This window comes from Calypte anna, chromosome 9, assembly GCF_003957555.1.
Source record: "Calypte anna isolate BGI_N300 chromosome 9, bCalAnn1_v1.p, whole genome shotgun sequence".
NCBI classification, from domain to species: Eukaryota; Metazoa; Chordata; class Aves; order Apodiformes; family Trochilidae; genus Calypte; species Calypte anna.
Window position 1 is genome coordinate 8,872,565 of NC_044255.1, and position 23,357 is coordinate 8,895,921.

The 23,357-nt window shown below is 50.4% G+C and overlaps 1 protein-coding gene across 1 annotated transcript in view; it reads left to right on the forward strand.

The window, feature by feature from the left end:
* EPHB1 (EPH receptor B1) overlaps positions 1-23,357 on the forward strand; it is a 71,895-nt gene that overhangs the window by 14,113 nt on the left and 34,425 nt on the right. The window contains 2 exon segments of the mRNA XM_030456050.1: positions 9,997-10,061; positions 13,899-14,580. Coding sequence (XP_030311910.1) covers positions 9,997-10,061; positions 13,899-14,580 — 747 coding nt within the window.

Genomic DNA, 23,357 nt, shown 5'->3' on the forward strand with positions numbered 1-23,357 from the left:
ACGGATTGAATGCCTTAGGTGTCGGGGGTGTAGGGACCTCAAGATAGCTCAGACTAATGGACAGATTTTTCAGGGGGTGGGGTAGTTACGGATCCCTATCCCTTTGGTTGCTTTGACCCAAGCAGAAAGTGGAGAAGAAAAAGAAACTTGGAAAGATAAGTCACAAGTGAAGCTGGAAGAGTCCAGGGATGGTTTACAGGGCCTTCTGGGAAGGGGCCTGCACCTAGGTCATCCACTCTTGGTGAGGTACTCATGGTTTTTCCACATGCCCCTTCCCCATGGCGGGGAGGGCCAGGCAGGTAACAGGGCTCTGCCAAGGCATAGCCATGGGATGCAGGCAGCACCTTCTCCATCCTAGTGGAGGTTTCCTGGGGCTGCTGGCAGTCCTGTGGTGGAACAGATTTATTTCCTATTGCCTCTCTTGCTCTTCGCCTCATTTGCAGTCATGAGCTGGCTCCATATAGTCCAAAAACTGGAGAGGCGATGCTCGGCAGGGCAGCCAGTGCCGGGAGCTGCTTGCTGATGAGTTTTTCCCAGTTTCCTCCATTTGAGGTTCTATATCCCCACCTCCTCTCCTCGATGGCCAGAGCTGAGCTCGTCATCTCCAGCAGGAGCCAGAGCATCCTTGTGTGTCTCTTACCTTCTTCCCCTGCCTTCCCTGCTCTCTCTCTCTCTCTCTCTCTCTCGATCCCTGCATGCACGAGCTAGGGGATCTTCAGGATGCATCCTTGGACCAGCAATGTTGAGTTCTTCTTTGCACCAGAAAATAGTTAGCTGGCTGCCCTAAAGGCTTTCATACCTGTCAGATGCTGCATAAGAAAACCTATGGGCTGAACCTGGCTGCCATTGTTCCATGCTGGAGTTGCTCCTGCAAGCTCCCTCCGTGCTTGCTTTTCCAGAGCTGGTCTTTTTCTTTGCTAACCTTCTCATTTTGGTGGGGGGAGAGTTGGTTTCTGGCTCAACTGAGCAGTCTGCTTTTGGCTTTAGGCATTCAGGGGTGAAAAGGGAGGCTTTTTTTCCCTGAATTTTGGTGCCTGGGGGAAACACCAAACCCTTGGCTGTGAGGAGGTGTGCACGGGTGATGGGACGCTGTCGCTGAACTGGAGTCCCCTGATGGTGCTTGCTCTCTGTCTGAGCAGCCTGTCATGTTCATAGCTCCTGCAGAATCCCTTTGACATTTTAAAATAAGATCTAGTAAATAGGAGCAGGAGGATGCCAGGTGCATCTCTGGCCGTGAGGACTCTCAGGAAGCATGGCTGGCATTTTAGATTTAGGGCTCGATGAGATGTGTGTGTTCATAGCGGGCGTGAAGCTTCTCGTGGAGAACCTTGTCCAAGACAATGACTCACCCCGACTCTACAAAAGTGATGATGTGTAGGGAAGTGCAGGAGAAATGTTTGGATTTTTAGAGCTTTCCTCAGGGGCAGTGCTACCCCAAGGTGAGACAAACTAAACCCAGAGAGGCAGGAGAGCCATGGGGAAAGGGGGGGACAGATCTGCTGTGTTAGTTCAGCAGGAGTTATTGCAGCAACTGGGAGCCACGAAGGTTGGTTTTGTAGCTGAGCATGGTGCAGCTACAAGATGTGTGAGCATGCTGCTGAGGAGATCCCCTTGCAGTCCCCTGGGCCCATGTCCTATATGTGTCCTTTTAATTTATTCTGGCAGGCGTGACTGTGGATGGTGTTGATGTTTGTGCCTGCTCTGTCTTCTCAGTTGCCTCATTCTGTTGTTTCCTGGCTGATGAGGAACCCAGTTCCACTGAACTCATTAGGGTCCCCATGGCCCTTGTTGTAGAAATCTCAAACCCTGCTCCTATTGGATTGGTTGGTTTTTTCCCATCATTTTCGGGGCTCCTTGCTTTCTCATGGCATGGTGAAGATCAAGCCTGTTCTTCCCAAGAAAAGAGCTCCCAGTGTAATCTCCTCCTCCTGGGTGAGCTCACCTGCTTCCATTTCACCCTGCTGGAGCACACCATGTGCAGGCAACACTGGTTACATGGCTGTTGATTGAGAATTGAGCTACAGAAAAGGGACAGAAAACACAAAGTTGCTGACATCACTCCCTCCTGTTTGGTTTATCCTTGCCATCCCTTAACATGCTGTGCTCCTGCTGGGCTGGCTGATGGGTTTGGGGTTCTGGATCCTCCTTGGCTGGTGAGGTAGTTGTTTAGGTCACTTGGTCCCCACCCAAGAAGTCCAGTGGTGTGAGGCTGCTGTGCCCAGCTTGTGCCAAAGTCACTTGACTGTGTGACAAGGGACAGGGTGTACTCAGGCTTCTAACCCTCAGCCTTCACCTCTGTGTGCTCCTGGGTGGTGATAGTGCTGTCTGGTGAAGAGCAGATGGTTGCCCTTCCCCAGCCTAAGCAATCATTCAAACCAGATGTTCTCACACCACCCTGGAGCTGGAGGGTGCTACTTCTCCTGGGCAGCCTCACAAGCTTTTCAGAGGGCAGGGTTTCTGGGAAGGCCTCTGCCTGTCCTTGGATAGCTGAGCTGCTGCTCCACATCTTCTGGAGGATGAAATGAGACCCTGCCAAGTTTGACATATGGTGATTTTTTTTGGGGCAGGCTGTGGTGTTCAGTGATGCTTGCTGGCAACATGGCCTTGTGAAAGCAAAGCTGAGGATTCAAATGCTGTTCTGGAAAACATTCTCCTGAAAGAGAGGCTTGTCATCTCATAGCCCTTGCTTGCTCCTCTGGGGTGGTGTGTGGAGGAGCTGGTCTCTGGGGACATCTGGCTCTGGTTTGGTGAGCCAAAACATTTGGTAAAGTGCTCCCTCAGCCCTTGATGCTGCTTGACTTCGAGGCATCTGCATCCATCTCTCAATGCTTAGGTGTGGACCATCACCTACACCCCGTATTATGTGTGGATTTTGTGTATCTGTGGCCTGTGTGTCATTGCAACAAGCACGGTGTCAGCAACTGGCGTGGTCACTATGGGAGCAAATGAGCACCTCACACTTGGAAAATGTTAGGTTCATCCTGAAACCTTCCTGTTGAGCTTGGGGGATTAAAACTTGTCCCCAGATATTCTAAAGTAGGTTTACAACTTAACAAAAGGTATTGAAAAAAACCCCTATCTTCTCTCTCATCTTTATAGTTGATTTGGTCCCCTTTGTCTTCCTTCCCCCTCTCTGCTTCCCAATGTGTGCCTTTTTTCAGTAATTCTCTGTCGTTTCCTTCCCCCCTCCCTTATCTCTCCCTCTGCAGTTCTCTTGCTCTTCCTCTCGATTCCTCCCCTCCTCTCCCTCCCCCCTCTAATTTAGTTGCAGACAGGTTGTCTCTTTGATTTACTGTATCTCTCCTCACTAGGATTATGATAAATGGATTGTTTGGCTCCGGCTGAGCTCCTCCAACACCACGTCCCCACGCTGGGTCAAGCCCCTTCAGAGCTTGAGGACCCTTGAAGGGAGATGTTGGAGCTGCATCTCCTCAGCATGCTGTTGGGAAACAGCATTTAGTCTCGTTTGAGCCAAACTTTACATCATCTTCCCAACTTTTTGAGGCTGTGTTAGGCACGGGGCTCAGCAGAGGGAATTAGGGTCATTAAGGTTGGAAAAGACCTTCAAGACCATTGACTCTGAAGTCTGAGCCCATCGAGTTCTTTGTGCTCTTTCTCTTCCTGGGGTTGCCAGCCTGTGGATGCACCTCTGCTTGCAAAACTGTATTTTATTTTTATATTTTTTTATGGGGTGCTTTCAGGCACATCAAGCAGCATATTTCAATTTCCTTGGTCCTGAGACGGGTAGTGTCTGCCGCTCGTAATTAGAGCGTTTCCTCCCGCCGTCGCAGCAGGCAGCGTTTTATTGATAAAGTTGTTACAGAGAGTTGCTGAGCAAACACCCAGCCCCCCTCCAAACCCTCCCCCCAAATCTGAGCTTCATTAAGCTATCACTTGCCCTGCTGCGATGCATCTTCATCGCCCGCTGCAATCCATGCCATCGACGGCAGCTCCCAGAGGAGGGCCGGGGCTGTGCTGTGCGGCTGCAGCTTGATGCAGCCCGTTGCAAACTGACACAGTCCTCTCAGCTGAGAGATAAAAAAATCTTTCTCTTTACAGCCCAAAGTGGGGATTTTTTTTTTTTTTTGTGTGTGGTCAGTCCAGAGCCTTCTGCTGGCCATGTGGCTGGTGGTGGTGGTGTCATGGCTGCTCCTGTCTTCCCCCCTACCCCACCCCTAGAGGTTCACAGACTCCAAAGTGACAACAATTTCCTTGAAAATAGAGGCAGAAAAGGTGAGGTGTTGACTCATTTTGTTGTTGTTTATAGCAGCCTCTCGACTGGGTTTGTTACTTGGTGGGGAATCCTTCATAACAAACCCTTGGGAGATTGATGGGGAGAGCTCGTTATGCACTTCCAGAGCAGTTCCACAAGCGTTCCGTAGCAGCAAAATGCACCATTAAAGGCAGAGAGCCATGGGAATGATGGGATGTAATTAGTTGTTGCTGTAATATTTTTGATTGAAAGTCTTATAGACACTGAGCCTCTCTTTCGGAGCTGGAGCTCACGGGGAACTCTTGTGGAGAGCAGCATGTGCCAAAAGTGATGAGCAGGAGCTAGGTGAGGAGTCCTCCTGCAGAAGAGACTTTTTGGGTGGGATGTGCAGCCTGCAGCAGATACTCAAGGATCTTGTTCCTACTTTCTAGCAGCCTCAGTCAAATTTCAGGATAGAATAAAACCTTGCATGGGTGAACCTGAACCATGTGCATGTTGTGGACCCAGAAGGGTATGGAGAGCAACCTGGAACTGCTCAGTGGTGTGCGCTCAAACCCCTTCAGCTATGGGGGCAGAGTGAGAATTAAATTAAAATTATTCCCCCTGGCACCTTGGGGATTTTCTCTCCATTGGCATCGGGAGATGTGATGCAAGTGGTGAGCAGATAGGTGGTGGTGATGAAAGCCATGGTGCAATCTGGGCTTGGCTTGAAGTCTTGAGGACTGCGGGAAGGCAGAGTTCAGGCGTCACAGCAGTTAATGTTATTTAGTACCAGGCTTTGTAATAAAGCCTCTGGGCTCTGTTTCTCTATTGTTCTCTTTCTCTGGTAATGTCACCAAAGTTGGACAGAAGCTTTCCAAGCTGTGAGGTTGCCTTGGGCTGAGTTTGCTGGAGCTCTTGGGAGAGAAAGAGGGGGTAGACAGCCAGCTTGGCATTTATGAGCATGAAATACAAGGGAAAATAGTGCTTTGCTTACAGAAGTCTTCCTGTTGTTCCTCTTTGGGAAGTCCTGCTCTGGGGCTGGACTGTGACAGACCCCATCAGTGCTTGCACTTTGTGCACACTGGGATGAGTCTCCCTGGGTCCCATCCATGGGGCATCCTCACTGCGCAGCTCCCTGCCCATCTCTCCTCTCCCTCCCCAGGCTCTGCTCTCAACATGCACCTCATCCCTCCCCACGCATCTTGGGGGGCTTATTTCCAGCAGCTGGCATCCTTTCCAAATCTCCCTCTACCCATCTGCTGTTCTCAAGCTTCCTCTCTCCATACTTTGCTTAATTTCTATCTTTTGCCTCTTGGTTGTCTTTGCAGATGCCCAGGCATTTGCTTTCAAGTGCCTTAGGCTGGTGCCTGCCATTATCTCCTTGCAGGAGCGAGAGCTGCTGCTTCTTGCCTTGGGAGAGAGGGACCACATCCCCCAAGGCATCTGCTGAGTAGTGCAGCACTTAGTTTCCCTATGGTGTCCCTGAGCAGAAAATTTGTCATTTTATCTTTTTCTCTCCAGGTGACAGTGGTGAAATGTGCTTGAGCTGGGTTGGCCTCTGGGTGGAGGCCTCCGTGGCTAGGCCCACTCCCTGCCAAGGAGAAGACACGGCTCCTCAAGGTGTGAAGTTCTATAGCCCTTCATGCTGGGGTGGTCTGAAACGTGGCTAGGATTTTGGGGAAATAAGTTCCACTTCATTTTGGGGGTAGTTCAGAAAGGTTTTTCTGGAAGAGGCTCCATGTGGGAGGGGGTTGCTGGCAGGATACCAGCATCCCGCACTGCTCCACTCCACACCTGGCTATCGTCCCCTCCAAAAAACCCTGATTTTCCTCCTGATAAAACCTCATCCCACTTCTGGCTTGGATGATGCCAGCTCCTCCTTTGCTCCTTGGAGGTGTGGCTGATCCCACTGTGGGCACTGGGACCCTGGGATGTGTGGGGAGCTGGGGTGGCAGCAGGTCTTGCCCGCCTAGATCCTGCGTGTGCCACCACAGATGGATGCACTGCTCGGCGGGCGAGGCTGCTGGTGCATGCTAATTGCTGGCATCTTTACTCGTTACGAGTGTAATTGTGAGTAGACGTTTGTTTTTGTATTGATAATTAGGGACTGGAACAGATGGTGAAGGCTTAGTTTAAAGTAATGTGTCCATTAAAGAAAATCTACTGTATACAGCTGAAGATTCTTCACTCTAAGAGAGCTCAGCACGCCCTGGCAGAGCTTGTCTTCTCCCTAACGAGGGCTTCAGCCATCGCAGCCTCCTCAGCTGCCTTCCATGGATGTTCAAGTCCCACAGCCCTCCTCCAAGGGTGCATGTCAAGTGACACCTGCCAGTGTGGCACCGTGGTTCTCCTGATGCCATGCGGGATGTAGGAGGCACAGGGAGATGATGTCCCCCTTGATGCCCTCACCTTGGGGGGGATGCCCAGCCTGGGGGCATAAGTGCATCTCCCCCAGCAGGACCCCTCCTGCTCCTGAGTGCCAACTGGGTCTTAATTAACACCTAGTGCTAAATAATGGGGACTGGTCTTTGCAGCAGGACCTGAGGAGAGATGTGAATTGTCCTTGTGGCTTTTCCACTGATGAATGGTGCTCAGGAGCTGGTCCAGGGTAACCTCCTCATTAGCAGGCAGAGCAAAGGGATTTTACTGCCTGTACCAACCTTTGTCCCAAGGGGTGGATGGCTGGGGGTTATCTGCTATCCCCTCATCTGCTATCAATCAAAAGATGAAGAGGGATGAACCAACAGCTGCCTAGCCATGAAGAGCCCTGTGGGGTTTCTGCCGGGGTGATGGCATCAATTCTGTGTCCCAAAAAATTAAGCGAAATCCAAGATTTCCTCCAAGAGGAAGTAGCAGAGGTCAACATGAAAGTTGCTCAGCCAAGTTCTTCTGGTGCCAGTACCTCTGGAGTCACAGGGCTTGGGTGAGCTCAGCAGGAATCTGAACTGAAAGGGGACATTGATCCAGTTAATATTTTTTTAATTATATAAAAAAGGCAACCAACCAACCAAAACCTACCAAAACAAGACATCAAACTGTTATGCCAGGTTATAGATCATTTTGTATATGGTAATGTCCTTGGGATTCAGAGCAGGAGGTGGTCTGCAGAGGGTCAGGCTTTAAGGGGGGGCTCTTTGCCCATTTTGTCCTTTGGACTGCAGATTGCTTCAGAAACATGGAGCTGCTGAAGTGCAAGTTCTCATTGCAGCCCAAACTGGTTTGAGCTGGAAGGGACCTTAAAGATCATCTGGGTCCAACACCCTCTGCACTGGCAGGGACACCTCCCACTAGACCATGCTGCTCCAAGCCCCATCCAGCCTAACTTTTGATTGCAAATGTCTGGTATTCACACATTCTCATTGTTTTGTAGACTTAATTCCTCTTCGTTTGAGTCTTTGTTAAGGGAAAAAAAAGGTGGAAGTTTAAAAATAGATGCAATTAAACTGAGCCTTTGAGATGCATCTAAGGTGGAAACTTTGCTAACTTGACCTCCCTGGCCTCAGGCTACATAGTCCCTTAGCACTCTGAAACCCTCCAAAGTGAAAGCTTCTTTGTGCTGTGTGGTTTTGTTTTTGGTTTTTTTTTTCCTTTTCAATTTACTCCTTCATTTCTCTGTTTATTTTAAAGTCTTCTGGTTCGGGAGCTGCTGCATTGCCTCTCTACCCTCCTGCTTTCCTTCCAAAATATGGAGCCTTTGGGGAGGAACAGAGCAAGAGGGTTGGGGTGAAGTTCTGAGAAGGATCCTAGTGTCTAGGTCCCAGCTCAGCCACGCACCCTTCATCACCTTGGGCTCTGCTGCCTCAGTTTCCCCTACGTGGCACCTATTTGCCCCTATTTGCTGCAAGGGAAAACCCCCTAAGGATTTTCAGGGGTCTCAGAACATCCATCTTCATGGAGGGTGCTAGGAGGAGGGACTGGCTGATGTTTGCACAGCCTTTGGCTTCTACCTTCACATTGATTTGTGCACGGGCATGTCTGCTTGCTTATTTAGAGGCTGACTGCTTGACCAGGTGTGGGGCTGTTTGGAAGGCATAGAGAGCACGGGGGCAGATGGGAGTAGGAAACTTGCTGGAGGACTTGCAGGTGGGATGTGTGGGTTTTGGCTGACTGCTGCCAACCAAGAAGGGGCTGCAGATGGAGGTGTGCTGTGGTGGCCAGAAGGCCACTATACTTTCCTGTTCCCTGCACGGACTAGGGGTGAGATCTGAAATAGTTTGGGTTGGAAAGGACCTTAAACTCGTCTAGTTCCACTCCTTTGCCACAGGCAGGGACACCTCCCACCAGCCCAGGTTGGTCAAGGCTCCATCCAACCTGACCTGAGACACTGCCAGGGATGGGGCAGCCACAGCTTCTCTGGGCAACCTGGGCCAGGGGCTCACCACCCTTACACCAAATAATTTCTCCCAGTGTCCAACCTAAATTCCCCTCTTCTTCCAGCTTAAAACTAACCCTCTGTCCTATCACTACACCCCTTTGTCCAAAGTCCCTCCTCAGCTTTCTGGTAGCCCCTTCAGATGTCTCCTCTCCAAGGGCACCATGGGCAGGTGTGGGCTGGCACTGTGCAGAATGTGGGTGTTGCAGGCTGGGGGCTTTGAAGCCCTGTGGCAGGGATCTGCAGAAGCTTTTCAAGATCCCCAGGGTCCTTTTTGCTCCATCTTACGGAGGTTGCATTACTCTCCCTCCCTCTGTGGCCCTGCTTGTCTCTCCAGGCTGGGGCAGCAGGATTTTGGGAGAGGGCAGGTTTATCACTTGAGGCAGGGTGGGGAGCACCCGGTCACGCTTCTCTGGCTTCCCATCCCAGGGCAGCCAGCACAGGGAGGGGTGGGAAGAGGAATACGAGTTTCCTTTCCCTCTTGTGATTGCTGGAGCAGGGGTGGGGAGATGAAAAGCAGCAGGCCAGCAGCAGTTCATATTCCTGGGCTGATTTTTTTTTATTTCCTGACCTTGATTTCTCTGCTCACACCCATTTTCCTGGCGCCATAGAAGCTGCTGTGAGTACCTGGGAGCAGGGAGGGAAGGGGGGGGATGCTCAGCTGTGCCAGCCAGCACATCACATCCCTCCCCCTTTGTTGAGACACAAGGAATCAAGGAAACTCACCAGCGTGTCTGCTCATTGAAAACAAATAAATACAACCTGGAGGATTTTTCCTCATCTATCTCTCGGTGGTGTTGCTCTCACTGGTATTCTTGTTGTGTTTTGTTTGTTGTTCAAGAATATTATGGCTTTTAAAATATTTCCCACCACATCCTCCATCAGCAAGAGGGGATGCCAGCCTGAGGAGGGGAGTTTCGTTTCTGTATTTGAAATCCTTTTGACAAATGGTAACTGTCTGCAAAGACAACACAGGACACCAGAGAGGTGTGGGTTATAGAAGGGGACATATGGCATGGCATGGCAAGTACCGGGGAGCACATCAGATGGGACCTTCCAAAAAGCCCCTCCAGAGGAGAGGGTGGCCTCTTGCAAACTCTGTGCTCGTGTTTAGACAGCAGTTTGTATGTGCCTCTAAAGACTTCAGAAAGCGTAGCATCTTTCTTATTTTTTTACATTTGTTTTAGTTGGTGACTCTGGTTCCCTTTCCTGGGCTTGGGAAGGGTCAGAGGTGGAGCTGCTGAGCAGAGTCTGGGCCTGCACTGTTTGCTTCAGAGGGAAGGTGTCCTTGGTTCAGTAGATGTTTTGGGGGCACCCGGTAGATAGACATGCTCCCTGAAAGCAGCTGAATGGTCTTTTGTGTGCCTCATAACATCCTTGAAAGCTCTGGGAGTAACCAGTTTACTTTCCCTTTCTTGTGTTTCCTCAGAGACTTTGATGGATACGCGGACGGCGACGGCCGAGCTGGGCTGGACTGCCAACCCTCCTTCAGGGGTAAGTGCCACTCATCCAGCTGACACTGCTGTCGTCCTGTGAGGTTCCTTCTGTTTCTTGTGACACACTTGGAAGGAGACCAGGAAGACACACAGGAGCAGCCAGTGCCAGGGCTTAGCATCCCTTGCCTGAACCGGTCCCGGGGTCTCAGTGAAGGTGGAGCTTTCCTCCATCCCCATGCTCTGTCTTCCCCTGCCTGTCCTCCTCCCAGGTTAAGGGTCCGGCCCCACCACCCCTCTCCCTCCCCTCTGCTCGTGCCTTCCCTCTCCCTGTGCCAAAAGACTTGTAATTAGGAAACATTAACAGGCTTAAAACAGCTTTCATACCTGGAACATCATCCATAATTTCACTCGGCAGTGCTCTTCCCTGGCTATTAATGTCACTTTTATGAAGTAATGAGGAACAAAACACCCTGAGGCACTTACAACATCTTTTTTTATATAGTATGAGCCTTTGAGGAATGGAAGCATAAAATAACCTGACTCACATTCCCCTGGCAGAGAAAGAGTTGGCACTGGGGAGGAGAGGGGAGCAGGTGGTGTGTGAGGATGCGAGGTGATGGGTGGGCATTGTGGTGGGACAGGCTGGTTGGGCAGTGGTGAGTAGAGCATTGAGGTCCATCCCCAGCATCTCTTGCTCATTTTGGAGTTAGGGGTGAGTCATCATCTTTGCAAGAGTGTATTTGTGGAATCTGGCTGAATATGAGCCAGCAGTGTGCCCAGGTGACCAAGAAGGCCACCGGCATCCTAGCTGGTACCAGCACTGGTGTGGCCAGCAGGAGTAGGGCAGGGATCGTCCTCCTGTGCTGGGCACTGGTGAGGCCACAACTGAAATCCTTGGGTCAGTTCTGGGCCCCTCAGGACCAGAAAGACATGAAGAGGCAGGAGTGTGTCCAGAGAAGGGCAACAGAGCTGGTGTCCTGGTTAACCTGGTTAAACCGTGACAGCTGGGGAAGGGTCTGGAGCACAAGTCTGACCAGGAGTAGCTGATGGGCCTGGGCGTGTTCAGTCTGGAGCAGAGGAGTCTGAGGGGAGACCTTCTGGCTCTCTGCAACCCCCTGAGAGGAGGTTGGAGCCAGGGGGGGCTGGGCTCTGCTCCCAAGGAACAAGTGATGGGACAAGAGGGACAGCCTCAAGTTGTGCAAGGGGAGGTTTAGATTGGAGACTGGGAACAATTTCTTCACCAAAAAGGGTTGTCAGGCCCTGACCCAGGCTGCCCAGGGCAGTGGTGGAGTCCCCATCCCTGGAGGGATTTCAAAGCCATGTAGATGTGCTGAGGGACATGGGTTAGTGGTGGCCTTGGCAGTGCTGGATTCACAGTTGGACTGGATGATTATAAAGGTCTTTTCCAACCTGAACAAGTCCATGATTGGAAAATCCCAGGTCCTTTCTTTAAAAGACAAAAGGTCAGTCTATAGCATGCGTTGGAGAGAGTGATTTGCCAGGCAGCAGAGACTGTGATCCCCAGGACATGGGCTCTCCTTCTGCTCTCCTCTGTGGATGTGTTTTATATCATAGTGTGGACAGAGAAGAATACTGTCTTAGACCACTACTCCCTGTGAGTTATTTTGTGGGATCTTATCAAAATGATGTATTTGTTGCTGTTAGAGTATTGATGGCATCATCCTCTGGCACCATGGGTCTTTCCAGCTATGGGGACCTGCTGGTCTTCAGGGCCCTGTTTCAGGAGCACTCAACCCAAGGGATGCCCACAGGAGCATCAGCAGCACCTCTTTTGCAGCTGCTTTATGAACATTGCTTAAGCAATGCTCAGCCCTGAGCTGTGATCTTTGCTTAAACTCATCAGAGCTGAGGAGGTAGACTGAGGAGCAACTGTTCTGCTGCCCTTGTTGGCAGCATGTAAAGGGCCCTGCTTTGGGGAGACTTTATTACAAAGTTCCAGTACTTGCAGGTGGCTACAGAGAAGATGAAGACTCCTGATTTACAAGGAGTCCCATGGACAAGACAGGGGGTAATGGGCACAAGTTGCTTCTGGAGAGATTCTGACTGGACATGAGGGAAATTTTTCTGCATGAGGACAGACACTGAAATGGTCTCCTGGGGGAAGTGGTGGGTTCCCCCACTTTGGAAAGTTCAAAGCTTCATCTTGATGAAGTTCTGAGACATCTCACATAAACAATAATATTAGAAGGGTTGGACCAGTTGATCCTTGAGGTCCCTTCCAACCTGACATTCAGTGAAACCAAAATGAAAACCTGTGTTTGTTTTTTTTTTAACGTCAGGCCTGTGGTTTATAAGGAGGGAAAGCTTGGGGGGAGAGCAGGTGGGGAGCGTGGTTGGTTTAGTGAGAAATAGAGGAGGGCAAAACCTGTAAGGTGACAGTATTGACTGTGGTTGATCAGCTCTTTGGGAAGCTCCAACCTCAAGGGGAATGTTGGCATCCCCCACCTGCTGCTGTGCCCCAGCCACACGCCTGCACCGTCGGCAGCGTCGCTCCTGGAAATTATGCATGGTATTCAGAGTGCTGCTTCAAGATTGCCATATGAATAATGCTGTTACAAGGAGACTGTAAACATGGATTAGTTAAAATGAATGGATTATGGAGCTGTAAATCTGTCTGTAGGACTCTAATGCCATCATAGACTGTTCACAGTTTGCCGTTGTCCCTTAATTGAAATTGTAGCCTGGATTATATTAATGCCCCTCTATAAATCGAATTGCAAGTCTATGTTCTCTCTCTCTCTGTGGTGGTAATGTTTTATTTGGTTAGTTTGCTTTGCTGGAGACATGATCCCCTCGTGCCAGGAGCCTGGGGTCAGGCTTGCTCTGCAGCTCATGCACTGGCTCAGCCTTTCATGAAGCTGTTGGCTCCTTGTGTTGCTTTTCTCCCCCTTTCCTCCTGGACCATCTTTTGAACCCATTGTCCTGACTTCTCAGGGCAGCTAAGGTGGTTGCCTGGGTGGAAATCATCGAATGGTTTGAGTTGGAAGGGACCTGAAAGATCATCAGATTCCAACCCCCCTGTGTGGGCAGGGACACCTCCCACCAGCCCAGGTTGCTCCAAGGCCCATCCAACCTGGCCTTGAGCACTTGCAGGGATGGAGCTTCCACAGCTTCCCTGGGCAACCTGTTCCAGTGTTTCACCACCCTCACAGGAAAAAATTTCCTCCTAATCTGTAACACAAATCTCCCCTTTTCCAGTTTGAAACCATTACCCCTTGTCTTCTCACTACCACTTGTCTCACTACGAGCCCTTGTAAGAAGTCCTTCTCAGCTTTCCTGTGGGCCTCTTTGTGTACTGGACAGTTGCTGTTGGGTCTCCTAGCAGCCTTCTCTTCTCAAGGCTGAACAACCCCAACTCCTTCAGCCTGTCTTTCTGAGAGGTTCTCCAGCCATTTGAGTTTTTTCATGGCCCTCCTCTGGACACACTCCAGCAGGTCCACATCCTTCTTGTGTTGGGGGCTCCAGAGCTGGACAGGTGAGGTCTCACCAGGACAGAGTGGACGGGCAGAATCACCTCTCTTGATCTTCTGGTCATGCTTCTTTTGATGTAGCCTAGGTTGTGGTTGGCCTTCTGGGTTGCAATTGCACATGGGTGGCTCATGTCTAGCTGTTGGTGTGATGGCTTTGGAAATGGTGTTCTAGCATCATCTGGGAGGGATGGAAAGAGGCTTCAGCAGGGGGATGAGGGCGAGGATTTCTTCTGGTGCTGGCTCAGGTGGTGTTTCTGCACATGCCTTACATTCTGTGTCCATGACTGCATTCCTAGTCCCCTTCAGGGCTTTAGGATTCTCCTGTCCAGGGCAAGTGGCATCTCCATGTCGTGTGAGCCACCCTCTGCTGACTTCTCATCACTTTTCCTTTCTCCTCCTTGTAGTGGGAAGAAGTCAGTGGCTACGACGAAAACCTCAACACCATCCGTACGTACCAGGTGTGCAACGTCTTCGAGCCCAACCAGAACAACTGGCTCCTCACCACCTTCATCAACCGGCGCGGGGCTCACCGCATCTACACCGAGATGCGCTTCACTGTGCGGGACTGCAGCAGCCTCCCCAACGTCCCTGGCTCCTGCAAGGAGACCTTCAACCTCTACTACTACGAGACAGACTCTGTCATTGCCACCAAGAAGTCCACCTTTTGGACAGAGGCACCCTACCTCAAAGTGGACACCATCGCTGCTGACGAGAGCTTCTCCCAGGTGGACTTTGGGGGCAGGTTGATGAAGGTGAACACGGAAGTGAGAAGTTTTGGGCCTTTGACCCGCAACGGTTTTTACCTGGCGTTCCAGGACTATGGGGCTTGCATGTCTCTGCTCTCCGTCAGGGTCTTCTTCAAGAAGTGCCCTAGTGTGGTGCAGAACTTTGCCATCTTCCCGGAGACGATGACAGGAGCAGAGAGCACCTCTCTAGTGACTGCTCGTGGCACCTGCATCCCCAATGCTGAAGAGGTGGATGTGCCCATCAAACTGTACTGCAATGGGGATGGGGAGTGGATGGTCCCCATCGGCCGCTGTACGTGTAAGGCCGGTTACGAGCCGGAGAACAACGTGGCTTGTAAAGGTAAGGTTGGCTTTGGGTAAATAAGGAGCTTTCATTTCCATTTCTTTTTAATGTCCCCAGAAAAACTGTTTTGGCCAGTGTGGTGAAATCATGTCCCTGCCCTGCTAGGGTTCAGGAATTTGAGAGCAGTGGTCAACCCACCCCCTCTTGGTGTGGTCAGTGTGTGCCCTCTCCTTGTGGTCAAGCCGTGCCCTCTTGGTGTGGTCACCCATGGCTTCTCAGTGGCCAGACTTTGGCCAGAAACAGGGGTGCTGGTGCAGCCACCACCAACAACCTGCTGGAAGCCTTTTCTGCGATCTGTTGCCTACAAAGTGCTGCACAGGCTGGTGCTGGAGCCGCTTTCATCTGCCTCGTTATTTCCCTGCAAATCTGCAGGAGCCAGGCAGCCACTGTCAGACCCAGCTGTGGTGAAGCTGCTGTGATTCTTGGCATTAATTGGAATTTTTTTTGCTGGTTTTTTTTTCTGGTTTGTTTTGTTTTGGGTTCCCCCAGCCATGCCGCTAGCATGCGGCTGCCTGCTGGAGTCCTGGTTATAAATATGGAAATAGAGCTTGCTGCTTTTCATCTCCTTTTGCCTTTCTGATGAATATTTCCAAAGTATCGTGCAAGAATTGAGGGGTTTTTTTTTCCTATTAGTTTCTCTTGCTGCCCTTTCCATCTCCTCTCCCAAATTAAGGTGTTGTTTTTGTGTGAGAGGTTAACCTCATTCCATCGCTGCTTTCCCAATAGCTTCTAGAAGATGAGCACTACCAGGTCAAGGAAGCATTGGGAAGAACGTCAAAGGCATGTGCTTTAGGGCTGGTTTTGGGGAAGGGGATGACAGGAGGAGGTCTGGGACCTCTTTTGGTGCATGTGGCATGGTGCACGTAGCACCAGCCTTGACTGTGATGCTCCTTGATGTGGGCACCGCAGTGTTTCTTCCCCACCTGAAGCCTCAGATCCACGAAAATGACAAAGCTTGGATCCAAGTGGTGGAGAAACTTCTTTGTTTCTGTGTTTCTGGTGTTTCTGTGAAAAACCACTGTCCTGCCTGGCCAAGGTGGGGATGGTGATGCCTTCCTATATCAGGGCTCCAGAAACTGGGAAAGCATCCGAGTCCATGCACTTGGGCCTTACTTTAACACACAGCAGCTTCCCTTGTGGGTTCCTTTGAGTTTGGTAGGTGATGTTGAGCATGGCTTTGTTTCCACCAGAAGATGATCTGTTTCTGGGAGGAGCTGAAGCCCTCCATTGGAGGGAGGTGTTGTCACAAACCAGGGCATTTCTGGTGAGATGTGCCTCTTCTATTGAGTCAACAAACAGAAAGCACCCATGGGTGGATGGCAAAGTTAGATTTTCTCATCATGCAACAGTAAATGCCACTTTTGAGTTAAAGGCTGGGCTTAGGAAATAATGTCATTTTTCCAGCAATGGAGGAGAACGATGACAATGGAAAACCTGCCCCAGTTTTTGGTGGGCCTGACTTTCCTATCCAGTGGAGGAGGTCAAGGTCTTGAGTGTCTCTGAGCCCAGGGAGGAGCGTGCTGCACACCCAATGCTTGCAGCTTCAGGCAGGGTGGAGGGGGACAGCCTGGCAGTGCTCAGGGTGGGTGTTAGGCCCATTTCTGTGGCTTTTTAGGTTTCCTTTTCTTATGCAAACCCCAGAATTGCTGTGATGTTCTTGTGCCACTGCAGCTGGGCTGAGCAGAGCTTTGTGTGTGAGGAAGTTGCCGAGATTTTTTTTTTTTAATTTTTTTTTTTTTTGTGCCACAGCTCCTGTCTTCATCCATGCTACCACTCCCTGGTGGCAGCACTGATGACAGAGGAACCTCTTGTGGCCTTTGTGGTGGGAGCAAGCTTTTCATTTGGGCTCCTTGGGGGTAGAATTCAGGGTCCTGGTAGGTCTGAGGAGGTTGAAAGGTCCTCATGGCTTGCCTGGCAGCATTTAGAGTCCTGAAAAAGCAGTGGAGTTTGTTGGGTGTAGATGAAGCAGGTGGTTAAATGGCACCAAGCACGTGCACGGTGACAGAACCACCGTGCTCTTTAGATGATCCTGTAAAGGCTGTCAGGTGCTGGGACAAGCTGAGTTCCCACAACTCCCCTTTCCCAGTCCTCTAAGGACTGGGACACAGTTCCTGTGGCAGGGGGATGGATGAAAGGCTGGTATGCTGAGTGGGACCTGCATGTTAGATGGTACTGCTCAGTCCCAGTGAGGAACAAAAAACCCCTAAAACTTGAACCCCCAAACCTACCAGGCCCTTCTGGAAGGTCACTAAAACCAGCCTTAAAAGCGAGAACTTACATTAGGATTGTTGGAAAATAAACTGTATTTGAGTAATTATCTGACCTTGGCTTCTTGGTGCACCATTTGGCCATCTCAGACTCCTCCTCTTATCCCTATGGACCTTGGAGACCACAAGGGAGGACCTGAGCCCATCCCAAAGGTTGACAGGCAGGAGGTGGCACATAGGAAGGCTTGGAAATAATAATTTTGTTGTTTTTCTTTTTTGTCTTCATGCTTTCGAAGGGGTCTTATCCCTCTGCCTCCTTCCCCCACTGGATTCTTCTGGCAGGGATGTTCCCAGGAGGCACGAGCTCCTGACATCTGCTCAAAAGCCTTTGTCAGCCTGAGATGAACCACTTAAGAACCCTTGGGGAATTGTCACCAAGAAAAAATAAAATAAAACACCTAAAAAAAAAAAAAGTATTGGTATTTTGAGACTGAGAAAATGGGCTTAATTCCTGAGCAATGGGGAAAAAAAACAGGTTGAATTGTTCAGCTCTCCCAGTCTCTCATTCTCTCAGTTCAGCTCTCATCTCAAACCCCCACCCAAGGAAGAGGCTGTGCCTGTCATGGGGCTCTTAGACTGGAGCAGTTCAGTGCTGGCAGCAGAGCTGGAGGCTGCTGAGGGGTTCATTATTACCTGCTTGTAGCAGCACTTAGCTGCTCCTGGAAGGCACAGGCAGAATGCTGTCTTCATCAGGTGTATTTCCATCTCTGAAGAGATTATCAAATATATTTTAGGGCCAGAGGGATGGGGGGGTCTTTACTGCCACAGCACGAATCACAGAATTGTCACAGTTGGAAAAGACCTCTAAGATCACCATGTCCAGCTGTCAACATCCCCCCCCCTTCAATAAAATACCTCTATCAATAGCTGTACCACCCACTAGAGCATATCCTGAAGTGCCTCATCTACACGGGTTTTAAATCCCTCCAGGGATGGTGACTCCAGCATCTCCCTGAGCAGCCCATTCCAGCCCCTGACTACTCTCTCAGTGAAGAAATTCTTCCTCATCTCCAGTCTAAACCTCCTCTGGTGCAACTTCAGGCCATCTCCTCGGCTCCTGTCATTGTTTACTTGAGGGAAGAGCCCAGCACCCACCTCCCTACAGCCTCCTGTCAGGGAGTTTAGAGAGCAATAAGGTCTCCTCTCAGCCTCCTCTTCTCCAAACTACACATTCCCTCAGCCTCTCCTCAGAGGACTTGTTCTCCAGACCCTTTCCCAGCTTGGTTGCCCTTCTCTGAACTCACTCCAGCAGCTCCATGTCTTTCTTGTGGAGAGGGAGCCAGAACTGACCACAGCACTCAAGGTGCTGCTCACCAGTGCCCAGCACAGGGACACCATCCCTGCCCTTCTCCTGCTGGCCACACCATTCCTGATACAAGCCAGGATGCTTTTTGGCCAGCTGGACAAGATCCCTCAGGCAGGACAGTGGAATCATCCCTTCATTTCAGATGAGCTGATCTTGGTGTCTGTATGGTATGGTTTTTTTTCCTCAAAGGTCAGAACATCTGAGCAGGCGTGTGTGTGTGTGTGTATTTGCAGCAAAACACTGATCCCTTTTGAGGCCATTCCCTGTTCTCTGTCGTTCATTCCCTAATATCTCTAAATTGTGGGGGAAATCTTTTAAATCACGCATGCTCAAACCCAAATTGTTGAGTGAAACATTTTTTTTAACCATTTCAGCATTCCTTTCAGCATTCAGCAGAATCCCTCAGCCAGGATGCTGGTGGCCTTCTTGGCCACCTGGGCACACTGTTGGCTCATGCTTAACTTCTCTGCCTGGCAGCTAGGATGGAGGTGGGCAGGAGGGAGGTTTTCTTCATTGGTTATATTCCCCCTGGGTATTTGTTTCCATCCTGGGCAGGCTGGGGATTGGCATTACAGACCTCATGTGTGAAGCCACATTGCTCTGGGCTAGGTGGTAGCACCTGAAAGCCTTTTAGGCTTGGCCTTCCCTGGCCTCTGCAACACCTCCTGCCCGTGGGAGCTGTGGGTCAGTGCGAGCTGGAGGTGGTGATTGAATCCAAAATGAATAATTCATTTCGTGTGAGAGAGCCCACGCTCCCTTTGGGTTGATATTAAATCCATTTGTCTTGCTCTGCCCTGTCCCTCGGCGTGGCTTTATGGCTTCCTTGTGTGGTCAAGGGGCAATGCATCATCCTGTTGGGAGGAGGTGGGAGGAGGAGCAGGAGCTGGGATTGTTGGGAGGCTTGGGAAATCGTTCCAGCCCTTGGATGTGAGGATTCTGGCTGGGTTTTGCTTGGTTTTCTCTCAGAAGATGATTAACTCCTTTCTCTGCTGGGGTTTGACTCTGAAACCTACTGATGGCCTCACGAGAATGGTGGCAGTCCCTGTGCTCTCAGCCTTTTTTATCCTTTGCACTGAGAGGATGGGGCACCGTGGTTGTGTCTGCTGGACTTGGTTGCATGAAGAAGGGAGAAAAGTCGGGATCTAAAGCAGCTCTGTGCTGTATTTTCACTCTGTGTGTGTAAATCCAAGTGGTCCTGCACTTCCCAAGCTTGTCTTGCATTTGTTTCCCTTCCCCTCTCTCCCCCTCTGAAAATTCCTGTATTAGCATGGTTGGGAGCCTCCAGCCTGGGATAACTAAACCCACCTGGAAGTTGGAGATGGCAGGGACAGCAAAATAAAAGGAAACAACTGCAAAACAAGAACAGGGCTGTCCTGCCATGCCCAGGGTGCATCTTTCTGTCTCTCCTTCCTCGATTTGTCCTTCCCTCTGCCTTGGGCTGGTTTTGGGAAGAGAGAGCTGGGGCGATATGTCCCACCACTTAAATGTCAAAGGGCTGAGGCTGGTCTCCACATTCTCCTCCCCTCCCACCCTGCAGCCCTGGTGATCATTGTTGATTCCCCTTATTTCTCTCTTGCAGAAGGCTGGAAGCAATAGCAGAGCAGGGAATTTCTGGTGTGATTTTTCCTTTTTAAATAATAATGATGAACATTTTGTAGTTAGCAGCAGAATAATTTGCTAGCCTGGAAAATAATGTCAGCTTTTCCTCGTTGAATTGTGGCTTGTGCTGAGAACTGGGTCTTCTTGGTTGCTTTGCCTTTGCTTTTTCCCAACCCCATAGTCCCTCCTAGTGCCCCATTACCCTGCTGGCTCAGCCAGGAGAAGTTTTCTTGGGTGACAGAGGTGGGGTGCCATGCTGTGTCACATCAGTCCTTCTTCCTCACACCTTGGGATGCTCCCATTCCAGGACGCTGCAGATGTCCAGGTTGGGACCAGCATGCCAAGCACTGCAGGGGCTGCAGAACTGATTGATGCACTGGGATTGGACTAGATGATCTCTAGATTTCCCTTCCAACTCTGATAACTCTGTAATTCCACGATAATTCTGTGATGTCTCCTGGCAGCTGAGGCATGAGGTGGTCTGTGGCTGCACCTGGTCCTTGTGATGCTTTAGGTTCTTTGTGAGCAAAATGTTCGTCTGTGGGTTTGGTAATGGGATTTCAAGCTGAGCTTTAGGTGCCACCAAGCTTTCAGGTGGCATAGGGAGGTTGTGGCCAGGCAACCAGGGTTTGATGGGTGGGGTGTCTCCTCCTCCTCCCCATCCATGACTTGGGGACCTGGCAGCCCCTACCCATCCAAAAGCCTGCTTTTAGGCCAAGGGGAGAGCATCCGAGCAGCTGGAGCACCTTCCATCCCTAATACCCAGCACCAGCCACCCCCAATGCCAGCAGAGTTTTTTGCTGAGCCACAAACTCAAAGTGGGCATTTTCCTCTTGTTTTTTTAATCCCCTCCCTCCAGTTGCTCAAAATAGGCCTTCTATGATTTTTTTTTCTTTCTTTGCACAGTAGCAAGTTTCCTTCTCCCTCTCCCATCCTGTGACAGCCCCCCAAGCTGCTGACCTCTCCCAGCTTTTCCCCTGGTGCCGAGGGATGGAGGGGATGCTGCTGTCCTTTGTTGCAGGGGCTTTGCCTCCTCCTGGCAGCAATCTCCCTGCTCCTACCGCTGGGTGGAACAGCCAGCTCAGTTTTACCACGGCAAAGGAGCCGCGTGTGAAGAACAGCACCTCCAAAAGAGAAGAAAAAAAAAGTGTGATTTTTTTTTTTTTCCTTAAATTACACCTTAATGAAGGCAGCCATTAACCCCCTGATAATTTTGCAAGGAAAAATGTCCAGGAAAACCTTGCTATAGTATTATATATTTATATATTTTTTTTTCTAATGAGTTTGATGGGGTTTAGTGGAAGTCTTAATTAGACGTGATGAGCCCAAATATCCCTCTGGTGGATCCGGACCCTGTGTTCTCTGACAGAGCTGGGGAAGGATCACAGCTGCTGCTGTCAGGAAGTTTCAGGCACTGCATCCACCATCTCCGTCCCCTCATATCCTTACCCCCTGGCTCATCCCTGCCATCCTCCAAAGGATGAAGGAAGGAGAAACCTGGAAAATGCCCCGGGGAAGGTGAGTGTAGCAGGACTGGGCTGCACCAACAGGACCAGAGCTGCACATGGAGCAAGGAGTGACCCCTGGGTTGTGCTTTATGGCTTTATTTTTCTGCACGTCATTATTCTTTTGTTTCCTCAATTTGTGCTGTGGGCTGTTGAGGTATTTCCCTCTCCCCATAACTGAGAACTTCTGTGTGTTGTATGATTTCCTATCTTAAAAGATGTAGGAAAAAATCCCCTCCTGATTCCCCCCCACACACACAACACACACACCTCCAAGGATCTTTTCATAGTGTACAAATCAAGGTACTAATCTGCTTCCACACCTTGGCTTTGTTAATGATCCATCTAGGAAACCTCTCAAGGCAGCTGAAACCCTTGGAAAAACTCATTTTTCGGGGGGGATTTTGGGGTGCAAAGCTCTGTGTGCTCTCAACAGCTGCCATGGGTAGGCATCCCTGAGCATCCCTGCTGCAAAACCCACCCGTTTTTTTTTTTCTTTTCCCAGTCTTACTTGCCCACAGCAGACTAGGAGAGCCAGCTCCCAGCCCACCCCCACCACCACCATGGCCAAAGCCCTTTGCTCTCCCACCAGAGCAGGAATTGTTCTTAGGGACAATGGGAGAGCCCTGAGGAAGCACAGAATCCGGCGCCCGCATTGTTCCCTCCCTTGTTTGCAAGCAGCCACCACCTGACAAACCCACTGACTCAGCCTGCCTGGTTCCAAAGCCTTTCTGAACTTTTTCCTTTTTGTTTTTAATTCATGAGAGAGCTTTGTTGGGAAGGGCTCTGGCTGGTGCCAATTTTTTGCTGTTTTGCAGGGGCGGGGACTCTCCCCTGTGCTGCACCCACCAGCCCATGGAAAGCCCTCCAGGAGTCAGCATCAAATCACACAAGGATTTGGGCTGGAAGGGACCTCCAAACATCACCTATCCAATCCCCCTGCAGTAAGTAGGGACACCCTTCAATAGATCAGGTTGCTCAGAACCTCCTCAAGCCTCACCTTGAATATCTTGAGGGATGAGGCCTCAACGACCTCCCTGGGCAACCTGGTACATTGTTCCACCAGCCTCGTGGTAAGCAATTTTTTCCTGACATCCAATCTAAATCTACTTGCCTCTAATTTAAAGCCATTGCCCCTTGTCCTATCACTCGAGGCCCTTGCAAACAGTCCGTCTCGTCTTCCTGCAGGCCCCTTCAGGTACGGGAGTATCTCCTCCCAGCTAGCTAGTAAAAATGATAAAAAAGAAGGTTGGTTTTTTTTCCTCAGCTGGCCAAAAAGAATAATACTAAAATGTCATTTTTTCATTAGTCTAGCTGGCTGGTAATGTTAATAATAACTAAAAACAAGGATTTTTTTATTTTATTACTCTAGCTGGCTAGTGATAATTAAAAAAAGGTGTGTTCTTTCTTCTCCTCCTCTGGCTAATCAGTAGAATTACAAAACTCAGTTTTTCCTTCCCTTCCCAACCCGTGAAATAACTCACTGGTGCTCCCCAGTGCAAGGCCATGGTTTGGGGGTTGCAGTCAGGCTTTGGAGGTCTCCTGCAACCTCTCTTTGAGGAACACAGCTTTGCTGAGGATGTTTTAGTGGGTGGTGTGTAAATGCAAGCCAGGAGAAAGCCACGGGACCAGTCCTGCTGCTGTCAGAGGAGTTTTGGATGGCTCAGACCTGCCAGGCAAGCCCTGGGGCACTGTGAGTATGTGCAGAGGGAGGATGGAGCCCACCAGAGCGAGGGGGGAATAAGGGGAAATAATTTGGACAGCTTACTGAGGTTTGAACTTGAAACCCTCTCCAAGGCCCACGCTGTTCTGCACAAGGAGGGTGACGAATGGAGCAGTGCCCTGGGTGTCAGTTCAGAGTGTGCTGAAAGAGGCCATTTGTCATACCCAGTGTCTTGGACCTCAGGATGGGTGGAGATCAGAAGTGAGGTGATTAAATCAAAGCAGGGCTTCGGAGGAGCCCTGGGGAAACCCATCAGACTGCAGCAGGCTCCTGGCCAAGGAACCATCCCTGCTCTGTCTATCAAGAGCGTCAAACTGGATTGAATATTCAAGTTGTGTGCACCACAAATGAAGATGTGCAAGATGAGGGAGGGG